The 14,582-nt window shown below is 47.3% G+C and overlaps 1 protein-coding gene across 2 annotated transcripts in view; it reads right to left on the minus strand.

Moving 5' to 3' along the window:
* Positions 1–156: 156 nt before the first annotated feature.
* SMYD1 (SET and MYND domain containing 1) overlaps positions 157–14,582 on the minus strand; it is a 50,363-nt gene continuing 35,937 nt past the window's right edge. The window contains exons 5-10 of one of the 2 annotated variants that reach the window (XM_082194975.1): positions 13,332–13,370; positions 8,898–9,090; positions 8,093–8,185; positions 6,754–6,917; positions 3,871–4,039; positions 157–572 (exon numbers count right to left, since the gene is read on the minus strand). In XM_082194975.1, the coding sequence (XP_082051101.1) occupies positions 414–572; positions 3,871–4,039; positions 6,754–6,917; positions 8,093–8,185; positions 8,898–9,090; positions 13,332–13,370 (817 nt within the window). In that variant the 3' untranslated portion in view covers positions 157–413. The remainder of the gene's footprint in view (positions 573–3,870; positions 4,040–6,753; positions 6,918–8,092; positions 8,186–8,897; positions 9,091–13,331; positions 13,371–14,582) is intronic. The other variant, XM_082194976.1, reaches the window with a different exon arrangement.

Here is a 14,582-nt window from a genome sequence, read left to right on the forward strand (position 1 = left end):
GGACACACTTAAGGCAACATCTTAATAATCAAATGCTTTTTAAGGAATAATATAAATGTAACCTCCGTTTGAGATGGATGTACAAACTGTGGCAAAGTGATGTTCTTCCAAAAGTAAGACAAACACAACTGAATGAAACAAGTGTTGAAGCCACATGTGTCATAATAACTTTATTGATCATTGAAATCAATGAATGTAGGCTTTGACTCCTCCCGTGAAATGTTTCTAACTCAAAATGCTGGGCATGTAGAAAAAGCATGTCTCTCTGGTGCTGTCCTCAGGAGAGCTGGACATTCAGAACCAAACCTTCACTTTCCTTGGCACTTCCTTCCTGTTCAGAACCAAAATGGCTGATTTTGCACCAGCTGTCGGGATTCAACAAGACACCTCCAGGCCAGCCAAGAATCCCATTCTTATTTCTTCTGGAAGATGCCAGGTGATATCTCGTTGGCGGCGGGCTCAGGCATGACCTGGATTGTTTGGTTCTGAAGAGCTGCCTCTCGCATCTTGTAGTACATAAACTCATTCTCTTGGAACATGCGCAGCTCCATCTCTGACTGAACGCGCATGGCCTGAAAGGAGGGAGACAATGAGACACAAAGCTAATTTCTTGAGAGTCTGCTTGCGATGCGCGAGGAAGCCCTCATCCCTGAAACCCAGTTTCCATCGCAAAGTGCTAACATTTTGCCTTGTCATACTGCACGTTGTGCATCCTCTGCGCAAAAACAAGTTTTTTAAAAAATCTGAATTTCATTATGATAATCTTCCATCACTTACATTGCTTCTGCTAGTCATACCGCAAGTGGTTGCTCTTAGGGGTTATGCGAACTAATAAAGGCCAATGCAACTCTCATTTAGCCCCTACTCTGTGGCTTCTGATGTTTCATAAAGTCCACACATTTTTAAGTGTCAGCTAGAAACATGCTCTTCTGTTCAAGTTGAGATCCCACTGGTCAGGCTACGGACAGAGTGTTTAGTGGGCAGTGTTAGAAACTCAGATATACAAGCTAGGTGCCAAATGGCTGCTTAAATCAGGGTTACAGTTGCCAAAACAGAATGCCTAGTTGCCATTTTGGGGGGCCAGACGACTTGAAAGTCGTATTTTTCAATATGAGTTTTTTTTGTTCCAGCAATTCATAGAGGATATAATTCTCCAGGAGGTGTTGCCAGTGTGTTAAAACAGTCAAGACCTGTTAGGTTTCCAAGGGGGTTGCTTGAGAGCAAGCAGGCAAATACCGTATTTTTCGCTCTATAATACGCACCAGACCACTAGTTTTTGGAGGAGGAAAACAAGAAAAAAAATATTCTGAATCTCAGAAGCCAGAACAGCAAGAGGGATCGCTGCACAGCAAAAGCAGCAATCCCTCTTGCTGTTCTGGCTTCTGGGATAGCTGCGCAGCCTGCATTCGCTCCGTAAGACGCACACACAATTCCCCTTACTTTTTAGGAGGGGAAAAGTGAGTCTCATAGAGCAAAAAATATGGTACCTCCCTGCTTGGCTGTGAAGCCTTTAACTTTAACTGTCCAGAGCGCCACTCTCCCGTGGCTGACTCATTCCCTGGCAGAATCTGTGAGTGGGCGGGGCTTAAACTTTCCCCAGCAAAGTAATTTCTTGACGCCCAGTCTGTGCCTCCCCTCTTGGTGCGAAACCTTACTGCGCAAGGAGGGCGTGGGTAACGGTGGACCCCTCCCCTCCCCGCTTTGCCCAGGCAAAGTGTCCTGGCAACGCCTCGCCTCCTCCGAACCCTACAGCTCCTCTCCACTGGAGGCGTGGTTACTCTCCTCCATTGAAGAGGAGCTGCTTTCCACGATCTTTGGGGGCTCTCTGTAATCTATCCAGCTTTTCTTCTCCCCCTCCTGAACTGATGGCAGTTCCCTGACAAGACCCATCGAGGCACCTGGGCATCTTTGCTTGGTCGCAAGTGGCCTGGCGAATTTCGAACACAGGTAGTGGGGGTGTTATTGTGTGTGTGGAGGGTGTTAATGTTTTTGTTTGCTACTATGGTATGTCATTAGTTGTTTTCGTATTGTAAACTGCCCTGTGATCCTTGGATGAGAGGCAGTATAGAAGAAATAATAATAATAATAATAATGATAATAATAATAATAATAATAATAATAATAATAATAATAATAATAATAATAATTTCTTGCATTGCAGAAAGCTATATTTGGGTCCCCTATTGGTGACTAATGGGACACAGGAGGCGCTGTGGGTTAAACCACAGAGCCTAGGACTTGCTGATCAGAAGGTCAGCGGTTCGAATCGCCACGACAGGGTGAGCTCCCGTCGCTCGGTCCCAGCTCCTGCCAACCTAGCAGTTCGAAAGCATGTCAAAGTGCAAGTAGATAAATAGGTACTGCTCCGGCGGGAAGGTAAATGGCGATTCCGTGCACTGCTCTGGTTTGCCAGAAGCAGCTTAGTCATGCTGGCCACATGACCCAGAAGCTGTACTCCGGCTCCCTTGGCCAATAAAGCGAGATGAGCGCCGCAACCCCAGAGTTGGTCATGACTGGACCTAATGGTCAGGGGTCCCTTTACTTTTATGGGTGACTAAGCTGTGGTCCTTCATACTGCAGGACTGTAATTCCCATAACCCTTGACCATTGGCCATGCTGCCTGGGACAGATGGGAGTTGTAACCCCTGCTGTAAATATTGCAAGGCCAAGTAATCACTTGGCTCGCTTGTGCAGTCCGTCTGGCCCTTGCGCACATGTGAACAGAGCTGAATGGCTGTAGCTAGCGCACCTCCCAGAGGGTTGCCTGAAAACAATTTGCCCCTTGGAGCAGCTGGCAAGGAGATCCAGTTTCGAGGGTCTTCAACATCATTTGTTCTCCCTATGAACCATCTCCAAATACAGTGGTACCTCGGGTTAAGAACTTAATTGGTTCTGGAGGTCTGTTCTTAAACTGAAACTGTTCTTAACCTGAGGTACCACTTTAGTTAATGGGGCCTCCCGTTGCCACCACACGATTTCTGTTCTCATCCTGAAGCAAAGTTCTTAACCCGAGGTACTATTTCTGGGTTAGCGGAGTCTGTAACCTGAAGTGTCTGTAACCTGAGGTAACACTGTAAATTTACTGAACAGCCTGATGGTTGTGTATTTAATGTAGCTAGTGAAGCCTAGTGACTGAGGTGAGAGGGAGAGACAGCTGCCGTTTGAAGCAAAGTCCTCACCTCAAATATCACCTCTGCAATGATCTCACCAGGTGGCCTCAGGTAACTGTAGCTCTCTCCATCTCTCTCTCTCTCTCAGCCTTCCTTCCCCCCTCCATCCACACAGACTTCTCCCCTCTCCAGTTTAGGAATACAGTGGTACCTCAAGTTAAGAACTTAATTTGTTCCGAAGGTCCGTTCTTAACCTGAAACTGTTCTTAACCTGAAGCACCACTTTAGCTAATGGGGCCTCCCGCTGCTGCTGCACAATTTCTGTTCTCATCCTGAAGCAAAGTTCTTAACCTGAAGCACTATTTCTGGGTTAGCGGAGTCTGTAACCTGAAGCGTATGTACCCCAAGGTACCACTGTACAATTAACTCGAGTTGAGAACTTTGCCCCAGGGTCTCTGCGGCCGCTCCCAGTCACCAGTCTAGCTGCCACGTTCTGCATTAGTTGTAGTTTCCGGGTCACCTTCAAAGGTAGCCCCACATAGAGCGCATTGCAGTAGTCCAAGCGGGAGATAACCAGAGCATGCACCACTCTGGCGAGACAGTCCGCGGGCAGATAGGGTCTCAGCCTACGTACCAGATGGAGCTGGTAAACAGCTGCCCTGGACACAGATTTGACCTGTGCCTCCATGGACAGCTGTGAGTCCAAACTAGAGGTACCACTCTTCGTTCCTGGAGCCTCACAATACCACGAGTCACTTACCTCCAGATCTTTGGTAATTGGGTGGGTGGAGCCATGGGTCACCAGAAGAATAGCGTAGGCTTTGCAAATCATCCCATGGCCTGCTTCAATGAGGCCAGCATGCCACTGAGTCACTCCAGCTCTCATGAGCGCCATCCCTAGCTGTGCGTTGTTTGGGTGGTAGAGTTTCCTAGGGGAAATACACAAGGAAGCCACTTGACATTTGCAAATCAGTGCTGGGGCATAGATGTTGCTTCTTGCTTGGGTTTCCAGCTTGTTGGAGATGTGGCGATTTGCTTCATGGAGGGCTCAGTCCAAAGAAGGAGGTTTGACTCCATTCTTCCTTCCACCAATCACTACAGCCTCCATAATGGATGGAAAGATATGCTAGGTCTCTGGGACTATACAACCATTGCTACTGTGCCTTTGGACCATGTCTTGGAAGCTGTGATGTTGAATGGTTGGAGGCACAAGCTGAACGGATGGATAGGTGTTCAAAAATAGGTGTTCAAAAAGTGAACATACTAAGCTTAAGGTGGGGTAAACGGTTATGGGAGGGTGAAAGCCTGGAGCCCCTTGGATCCTGCCAATGTAATTTCGTGGATCTTTGGGATGCATAATAATAATAATAATAATAATAATAATAATAATAATAATAATTTATTTATACCCCGCCCATCTGGCTGGGCTTCCCCAGCCACTCTGGGTGCCTTCCAACAAAACACTAAAATACAATAACCTATTGAATATTAAAAGCTTCCCTAAACAGGGCTGCCTTCAGATGTCTTCTAAAAGCTTGGTAGTCATTTTTCTCTTTGACATCTGGTGGGAGGGCGTTCCACAGGGCAGGTGCCACCACCGAGAAGGCCCTTTGCCTGGTTCCCTGTAACTTGGCTTCTCGCAGTGAGGGAACCGCCAGAAGGCCCTCTGCGCTGGATCTCAGTTTCTGGACTGAACGATGGGGGTGGAGACACTCCTTCAGGTATACTGGACAGAGGCCGTTTTTTAAAGGTCGGCACCAACACTTTGAATTGTGCTTGGAAACGTACAGGGCAAGACAAGCAGCTAGTTGGCAGGGATTTCGCACATGACCACTTAAAGGTTGGTTCGGATGGTGATGATCAAGGATTGGATGATGCAGACAGTGATAGACTTTATTCTCTATGGCTCCCTGTAATTGCTAAGGGACTAGTAAACAGTTACAATCTAGGATGCCATAGGAAGGTGCCTCCTGCCCCAGACTTTGAAATCACCAGGAGCATGGGGGAGATTTAGCCCCCATCAGGGGCAGAGGAAGGGGTGTTTGGTGGGAGCGGGCCACCCTGGGTGTCACCACTGAGGGGGGTGACAAAATGCCAGGCGGCACTCACCGCGGGGCCTGGAGCGCGCCTGAGCCACGCGTCTCTCCTGGGAGTGACACGGTGGCGTCATCCGCCTGCCCGTCTCCCCCTCAGTTGTAGGGCGGCTGAGTGGGAGGAGGCAGGCAGACTCCTCAGAGGCCCCGCAGAATGTCCTGCCCCAGCTGGCCCCGCCCCACGGGCAGCTGGCCCCGCCCCTGGGTGCAGGGCACACACGCTGCCCCAGTCGCCCAATCGGCTTGCTCCATCGCTGGCCCCCATAGCACTGATGCTTCCCCTGTCCCTTCCACCGAGTTGACTCCATTACTTCACTTGCGGACAGCTTTGCCACCAGCCCTCGCTCCAAACTGCACCAACAGGGGACCCCGGGTAAAACAGGAATAGATCGCTATGAATTGCGCACCTACTCAGTTCATGCCCAAAAGAGAGGTGCTTGGGAAAAAAACACATACCTGACCTGATGATGGACATTTTGGTAGCATCATAAAAAGAAGCATTACAGCCATACCTCGGGTTACAGACACTTCAGGTTGCACCGAAACCCGAAAGTACAGGAACAGGTTACTTCCGGGTTTCGGCAGTCATGCATGCGCAGAAACGCCAAATCGTGCTCTGCACATACGCACAAGCGCTGAATCGCAACCCACGCGTGCACAGACACGCCGCTGTGGGTTGCGAACACTGCGGGTTGCGAACATACATCCCGCATGGATCACATTCGCAACCTGAGCGTCCACTGTACTGGCAACACGGAATATATTAACTACAATGTTCATATATGCAAATAAGTTACGGAAGAGCAGAGAAAGGATGGAACTGCCAGGTGAACCTAAGCATTGTACAGCTTTCACTGGATGCTTTAAAGCTCCCCTATTGTTACAGACTAGACAGCATCTTAAAAAGCAGAGACATCACCTTGCCGACCAAGGTCCGTATAGTTCAAGCTATGGTTTTCCCAGTAGTGATGTATGGAAGTGAGAGCGTGACCATAAAGAAGGCTGATCGCCGAAGAATTGATGCTTTTGAATTATGGTGCTGGAGGAGACTCCTGAGAGTCCCATGGACTCCAAGAAGATCAAACCTCTCCATTCTGAAGGAAATCAGCCCTGAGTGCTCACTGGAACGACAGATCCTGAAGGTGAGGCATGAGAAGAGAAGACTCCCTGGAAAAGACCCTGATGTTGGGAAAGATGGAGGGCGCAAGGAGAAGGGGACGACAGAGGACTAGATGGTTGGACAGTGTTCTCGAAGCTAGCAGCATGAGTTTGACCAAACTGCGGGAGGCAGTGGAAGACAGGAGAGCCTGGCATGCTCTGGTCAAGGGGGTCACGAAGAGTCGGACACAACTAAATGACAACAACAACAACAACATTGTTACAGAAAGGTGAGTTGGCTTGCAGTCAGCATCATGTTTCATTTTGGAAAACTGTTTCAAAATCATTTTTATTTGTTGCATTTTTATTGCGGCTGTACGCTGCTACAATACTTGGTAACTTTTAGCAGCCTAGAGATATTCCAAATAAATGAATAAAATGGATATACATACATGTAACCATCCACCATTCTTTTTGAATAACCAGCTGCTTCGTCGAAGAGCTGGAGGTAAGAGAGAACTTCCGACATGATACTGAGGATTCTGAGTAGGTAAAGGTTTGTGTCTCCCAGCACTGGGTCCTGCTTGTCCAGGCATTCACGACACAGCTTTACAACCTAGGACAAACCACACAGAGAAAGGAACATCATAGAAAGAGGTACACTTGTGGCAGAACAAATCTGCCTTTGCAGTACATAGCTCTGGAGACATGATGTTTTACAAGGGAGTTGGGACATAAATGACTGGTTTCGGTACCCACTTAACACACATATCCAAAATGATATTTTGTTTCCCAAGAGGATAGCTATTCCTTTCCAGGAATGGGGTGTTTGGTGTGTTAGGGGTAGGGTAGTGCCGCTGGTGCTCCTTCTGGGGTAATGTGATCCCCCATCCTGCTCTCAACCCTCACACTAAAAGTCCCAGGTACTCATTAAACAAATTCCTGGAGTATGTGGTACCCACAAGAGGACACCACTGAACCACCTGAGTTGGATGATAATCATCATCATCATCAAGACCAGGCTCAGGGTGGCTAACATCAGGTATAAAAACCATTGATTAAAATACGACTTAAAAACAGGATTAAAATACAACTTAAAATGCAGTCTCATTTCAGTGGAAGCCCAGCTCAAAAACTGTTTGGGGGGAGAAATCGTCAAATCTCCATCAAGGCCAACTATCCAGACTGGTCCTACGTGGGCCAGAAAAAAGCCAGGGAAGTCCCCAAATAGAGGTTCCTTCACAGAAGGTAAAGGAAAGGGGTTCAGGCTCATTCCAAGCCAAAGGCCAGGTGGAACAACTCTGTTTTACAGGCCCTGCAGAAAGAAATCAGATCCTGCAGAGACAGAGAGTTGAAAAGGCCCTGGTTGAGGCTAATCTGACTTCCTTAGGGCCCTGGACCACTAGGGTGTTGCTATTTATGGACCTTAAGGACCTCCTCAGGGCATACCAGGAGGGGCAGTCCCGTAGGTACAAGGTTCCTAGGGGGAGGCATCCTTTCTGGTAAAAAAGGACCTGGCCTGGTTAGGGCTTTATACACAAATGGTAAAACCTTAAACTTTGCTTGGCAGCTAAATATTTCTGTTAAGTTAAGGGAAGGAACTATTTTCATGTATTGTATCACTGATCTTCCCAATCACTCAGAGCCTTCTTTTGGGCAGGCAGATGGGGATCATGACAATAATTTTCTCCCACCATGTCCCTAGTGATAAAATAATGTAGACGTGAGATGTAATGGTCTGGGTTTCCTCAACACATTAATAAGCAGAGGACCAAGCCTTCTGCGACTCACTTGGTGGTATATCCCTTCGGTACGAGCCTCATCAATCTTTTCCAGGGTTTCCTTGGAGAACTGGATGACGTCCATCACCACTTCCTTGGATGGCTGCAGGAGGCAAGGGGAAACGATTCAAATGTGCTTCTTTAGCTCTTCCTGTCAGAATTTTCCAAAACTGCCCAGCTGGCAACCCAATTATCTTTTCATTAGCAAAATCCAGGATCAATTACATTCCTGATTGTGTATACCAGCCAGAGCTCAGAAATTCATTTTATAATAATATAATCATAATTTATTATTTATACCCCGCCACTCTGGACGGCTTTCAACAAAATATTAAAATACCGTAATAAATCGAACATTAAAAGCTTCCCTAAACAGGGCTGCCTTCTAAAAGTCTGGTAGTTGTTTATTTCCTTGGCATCTCGTGGGAGGGCATTCCACAGGGCGGGTGCCGCTACCGAGAAGGCCCTCTGCCTGGTTCCCTGTAACTTGGCTTCTCGCAATGAGGGAACTGCCAGAAGGCCCTCGGAGCTGGACCTCAGCGTCCGGGCTGAACGATGGGGGTGGAGACGCTCCTTCAGGTATACAGGACCAAGGCCGTTTAGGGCTTTAAAGGTCAGCACCAAGACTTTGAATTGTGCTCGGAAACGTACTGGGAGCCAATGTAGGTCTTTTAAGACTGGTGTTATGTGGTCTCGGCGGCCGCTCCCAGTCACCAGTCTAGCTGCCGCATTCTGGACTAGTTGTAATTTCTGGGTCACCTTCGAACATTGCAGTAGTCCAAGTAGAAGGAACTAGTTCAAGTTCAGTCTCATACCTTTTCATTCCCCTCTTTCACAGCCGTCATCAGGTCGTCTTTGATTCCTTTTTGGCAATGCTCACAGGTGCAGTCAAAATAATACTGCTTCTTCAGCTGCTGCTTTCTGTCTTCACTAACATTGAGGAAATCTACATAGGAAACAGTCAGCTCTTCCCCGACGGAGATCTTACCCAGAGCACGCAACTCGATCCTGGTGTCAAACAAGCAAAGATAAACACCAGAGACTTGTCTGTGTAGCTTTCCAGTAATAATAATATCAGGAGTGACGCACCACCACCCACAATGCCTAGGACGAAAGGATTCCTTCCCAGAGCTGTGCGTCCTTTCCACACAACCAAAACCCTGTACCAAGGTAACACAAATCCTGCATGACAGAAGGCTGTATTTGGCTACCTGCATAAAAGGTAAAGGGACCCCTGACCGTTAGGTCCAGTCACAAATGACTCTGGGGCTGCGGCGCTCATCTCGCTCTGTAGGCCGAGGGAGCTGGCATTTGTCCACAGACAGCTTCCAGGTCATGGCCAGCAGGACTAAGCCGCTTCAGCGAACCAGAGCAGCGCATGTAAACGCCATTTACCTTCCCGCCAGAGTGGTACCTATTTATCTACTTGCACTTGACGTGCTTTCAAACTGCTAGGTGGGCAGGAGCTGGGACCAAGCAACGGGAGCTCACCCCGTCGTGGGGATTCGAACCACCGGCCTTCTGAGAGGAAAGCCCTGGGCTCTGTGGTTTAGACCACAGCACCACCCGCGTCCCCTGGCTACCTGCATAAATGTATGCAAATCAATAAAATGTTGGCGGGGTTTGTTACTTTGCATAATTAATTGGGCTTTCCCCCCTACCTCACTCTTTCCCCCTACTTCTGCTAGAGTACATCACAAGGAATCAGAAATCAGAGCTGTTGCTTTGAAATGAAAGCTGCCTTAGTTGTGCAACTAATGGAACATTGCATGCATTTTCTGGATTTCCATATGATCACAGCATACATACAGCCTTGACCATATGCTCAGAGCACCAATATATATATATTTGGTCAGTGGATTTCTATTTCTGCTGCTCACGCACACAGGTCAGATTTTTGTCAGCACTTTCCCTCTCGCTGCCAGCATCACTTCCCAATTTCCTTTAAATCAGAAAATTACCGTATTTTTCGCTCTACAAGACACACCGGACCATAAGACACACCTAGTTTTTGGAGAAGGAAAACAAAAAAAAATATTCTGAATCTCAGAAGCCAGAACAGCAAGAGGGATTGCTGCACAGTGAAAGCAGGGATCCCTCTTGCTGTTCTGGCTTCTGGGATAGCTGTGCAGCCTGCATTCGCTCCATAAAACGCACACACATTTCCCCTTACTTTTTAGGAGGGAAAAAGTGAGTCTTATGGAGCAAAAAATACGGTACTTGAAGGTAGCACTGGGTCTGATTTTAGGACATTGGTCACCCAGATTACGTGGTAAGAAGCTGAGCCTTTGCACAGCTGGACACCAGGTTCACCAGAGGAATCCCATTTATTTATTAAATTTGAATCTACCTGGTCCTCCATACATTACTCAAGGCAGACTCCCTGAGCTTTAGCAGCTGAACTGATGCACCATTCGATCATTCTCCAGGAAAAAGGCATCAGGCTTGAGAGAATGCATGGGGAATGTGGAAAGTAAACGTTCTTATTTTGCCCCCCATGGGAATGCCAGCATTTGGGCTATCCTCACAGGTACATCATTCGCTCCATAAACAAGAATGCATTTTGAAAGATCTCCATTTCGAACACATCTCTGTGTTTTTGTACCATACCATCCGAAACCTATTGTGTTCTATTGTCATTTCAAGAGGGCTGCTTAAATAGGCTTTGGGACTCCCCAGATTGCAGAATTGTGTCAATTTTTTCCAGCTGCAATTCTTCTAAGCATGTTGCATGTAAAGATCTTTCAGTTCCCCCCACCTTTCCCCTTAATTTCCAGAGGGGTAGCTGTGTTAGTCTGTTGCCACAAATAAAGAGTCTTTGGCAAGTTAAAGACCGACACATTTATTATGGCAATTTTATTATTGTGGGACAGAGACCACAAAAGCTTATGCAGTGGTAAATGTGCTAGACTTTCAGGTACCACAAGAGTTGTTTAATTTTTTAAAAATTCATTTATTTTAGGCATATATAACCTGCTCTTTCTTGAAAAGCTCAGAAAGGCCCTCACAAACTTCCTTGACCAGGTCACCAGCTGTTTAGTTTCAACAGTGCTACGCCATAACAGTTCATTAGGACCCTAGATTTGTCAGGAGATGAAGAATACATATCTATGAGTGCTTGCTCATTTGCTGCAGGACCAAGGAACTGGTAGACTTCCAGATGTTGAACTCCCATCAGTCTCAGCCAGCCTAGCTAATGGTCAAGGATGATGGCGTTCCCCAGCCCTGATTTGCAGGGACCAATAGCAAACATCTGCCACAGTGCACTCAAATTCAATCACAACTTTTCAATTGAAAGCACCACTCTCTTTTTTTAAAAAAGGATGTTCCTTTACATGCCACATTAACCATGTTCATAATTAGATACACACAGGTTTAAAAAGACAACAATGTGTTAGTTGTGGAGACTTAAGTTTCAAGCATGCAACGTCTCCCAACAAAGGCCTTTTTAAAAATATACAATCAGCTATTCTATCTAGAGACATGCAAGCAACCGTTTCCCTTGTAAATCATTGGAGCCTACTTTGCACCCATGACCCAAGATGAGCCAACCAACTCGGGCAGCTGTGGGGCACTGCTTGGAGGCATGACCTGCCACCTCCTTGGTAGCGCCCCCCACGGGCAAAGAGGAGGCACTGCTGGTCAACCCCCAAACTTAGGCATGACTGAGAGCAGGATGCTGTTTACCTTCCCGCCGGAGCGGTACCTATTTATCTACTTGCACTTTGACATGCTTTCGAACTGCTAGGTTGGCAGGAGCTGGGACCGAGCAATGGGAGCTCACCCCGTAATGGGGATTTGAACCGCCGACCTTCTGATTGTCAAGCCCTTCTTCACTGAGGTACTTAGGTTTATTAATTTTTGTTATCATTACAAAGGGAGCCAGTGGCAAGGGTGAACACACCAGAAAATTGTAATATGAAATGAATGGCAAAGGATTAAAAGAAGAAGATCACACATTGATTTCAATAGGGAGAGTTCACCAGGTGTCAAGGAAGGAGTCAGGGACAGGTCAGCAATAGCTCACAAGGTGTCAATGAAGTTAAATCTTTATTCAAAGAAACAAAACAGCTCAAGGCTCATGAGCACAGCCTGTAGGTTTTGCCCCCAATGAAGAAGCTTCAAGGACTGAAGATCCTTTGCCTTCTCTCTCTTCGCTCTGCCCTCTCCACCCCTCTCCATGTTCTGGGAGACAAGGTGGAGAGGAGCTGGACACTGTAGCAGGAGGAGACACCCTCACTTCTTCAGCACCCTGCCCTCTTCCTCCCCAGCCTCTGCTTCTGCCTCGGAGTCTGAACTGTGCTCTGCCACAGCCTCTTCCTGCTCACTAAACCCTGTTGCCTCTTCATCTTCTGACACCTCCTCCTCCAAATCTGCTCCCTCTTCTCCCTCTGATCACTCATCCCTGTCCCACCACCAATCCCCACTCTCTGAGTTTTCTTCCCTTGGGGTTTCCCCAGCTGGTTCCTTCCACCGTACCTCTGCATCTAGCCAGTCTAAGACACCATGTGCTCAACTCTCTCCCATTGAAATGAATGAAATTTAGCATTTATTGTGTTATTAAGTTAATACGTAAAATTAGACATATTTTTTTTAAGTACTTAACTTTGGCTGGATTGTCCCCATGGGATCTACATCTACTCATTCCCACATGAAGAAAGAGGATCCACCAAGAGGGCTGATCTTTGCTTGGAAGACCTCAGCAGAAATAGGTGTCGCCTTGCGGCCTTAGAACTAGCTAAACTGATATTGTAAACACCTGCGGCTTTTGCCATTTTAATCGCTTTTAAGGTTTTGTGATTCTAAACAGGGGCCCGAAAGTGTTTGTCAATGCAGCCAAAATCAGAGTATCAGACAATGCCACGTTATTTGCTCTTGTAATAAAAGATCTACTGGATCTACTACGGTTACCATCGTTAGAAATTCTCATGCTATCATTGCCAATGAAAGAATTGGAGAGCAAAATAAATTGGAGCAGGCATTAAGAGGTATGGGGAAGTTTGTCAGAGGAGAGGGGGAATTATTGTCATAATGACTACTTTTTTAAAGAAAGACTCTACAAATGCAGGGATTACAAAATGAAGGGTTGGGTTTAGTGGGACTTTGCATAGAGGTGGTAGAAAGAGTAAAAACAAAGTCATCTTTATAACTTGGTTATTACTGCCTGTGGGACTTTGGGGTCGGTATGGGGGGTGTTCGAGCGGGATAGCAGTGAAAGGGGGAATATTATGGTATCAAGGCCAACCCACCTCATCTGGGTGTGGAACAATGATCTTACAGCCTGATGACTGAAAGAAAGAAACAGACACCTGCAGTTTGACAGAGGTAAACACGCTAAAGAAATAAATAAAGAAAAGCAAATTGAATCCATACATTTAGTACATCAAATGCTAGCGTACAGCTTTCGAGAGCCAAGGTAGAGATCAGAGGCAGCAGTGAAGGTAGCATATCAAATTGCAAGTTGGAGTCCAAAGCCACAACACTCTCCTCCATGACTTTACGAGGCTATCGGCAGGCGACGGAATTGCCACCCCTTTCCTGCAGCCTTCAAATGGGCATAGCTGTCAACTTACAGATTGGAAAATAAGGGACCAGCAGCCTCGAAAATAAGGGATCAGCAGCCAAAATAAGGGGTTTTAGTCAACCAGCTGAAGTACGAAGTTAAAAGGGACCAGATAATTTTGGAGAGCAGTGCTGGTTTTTAGCCCTTCATTTCCAGAGGTTGCTGCTCAAGACACCAGCTGAGGAAACACTGCAATTAAATAACTACAAGCAGCAACCACTTTCCGCGCAAAGCGAAGTCCAAGCTACTAATATGCTGCTGCAGTTCTGTATTTTTTCTCTTGTGCTCCATCTGCAGCTCTCAGTTCCATCAGGCAGGGCAGGAGGAAGGAGGGGGGGAATAGTGCCCGAATTAAACCTGCAGATCAGACCATCTATACTAGTCTACCACTACAAATCTATGGGAGAAGCACTTGCGGTCCTTCCTCCGTTTCCCCCTCTATGGTTAGCCCTTGGAACACTTGCCCGCGCCTCCGCCTCCTCTCTCTGAACTGCTTTCTCTATGGTTGTACTCGCTCTCCTCTCAAGGCTCCTCAGCAATTCATAGGCTGCACCAGGCTGCCCATCTCACCCGGAGACCCCAGGCAGAGAAGCTCAGTCCGGCGGCCACAAGGAGGATGGCAGCGAAAGAGCCTGAGGCTCCACCAGTCCCGGCAGGGAGGGGCTCCCGGGGGCCAAGGCTGGTGAGAGGAGGCCGGAGGGGGGCAGGCCAAGCAGCCAAGCAACACAGTTGGAGCCTCCCTCCTCCGTGGCCAGCAGGGAGGGAGGGAGAGAGAGGAGCTGCTTCCTTTGAAACCCAGGAAATTTAAAGGACATCATCAATAAGGGACAGCAGCGGGACACGGCACTGGGATAAGGGAGTTTCCCACCAAATAAGGAACGGTTGACAGCTATGCAAATGGGCTCTAAAGACTTTTCATTCTGTCAGGCTCTTAATG

This window comes from Podarcis vaucheri, assembly GCF_965113315.1.
Source record: "Podarcis vaucheri genome assembly, chromosome: 13".
In the NCBI taxonomy this organism is placed as follows: domain Eukaryota; kingdom Metazoa; phylum Chordata; class Lepidosauria; order Squamata; family Lacertidae; genus Podarcis; species Podarcis vaucheri.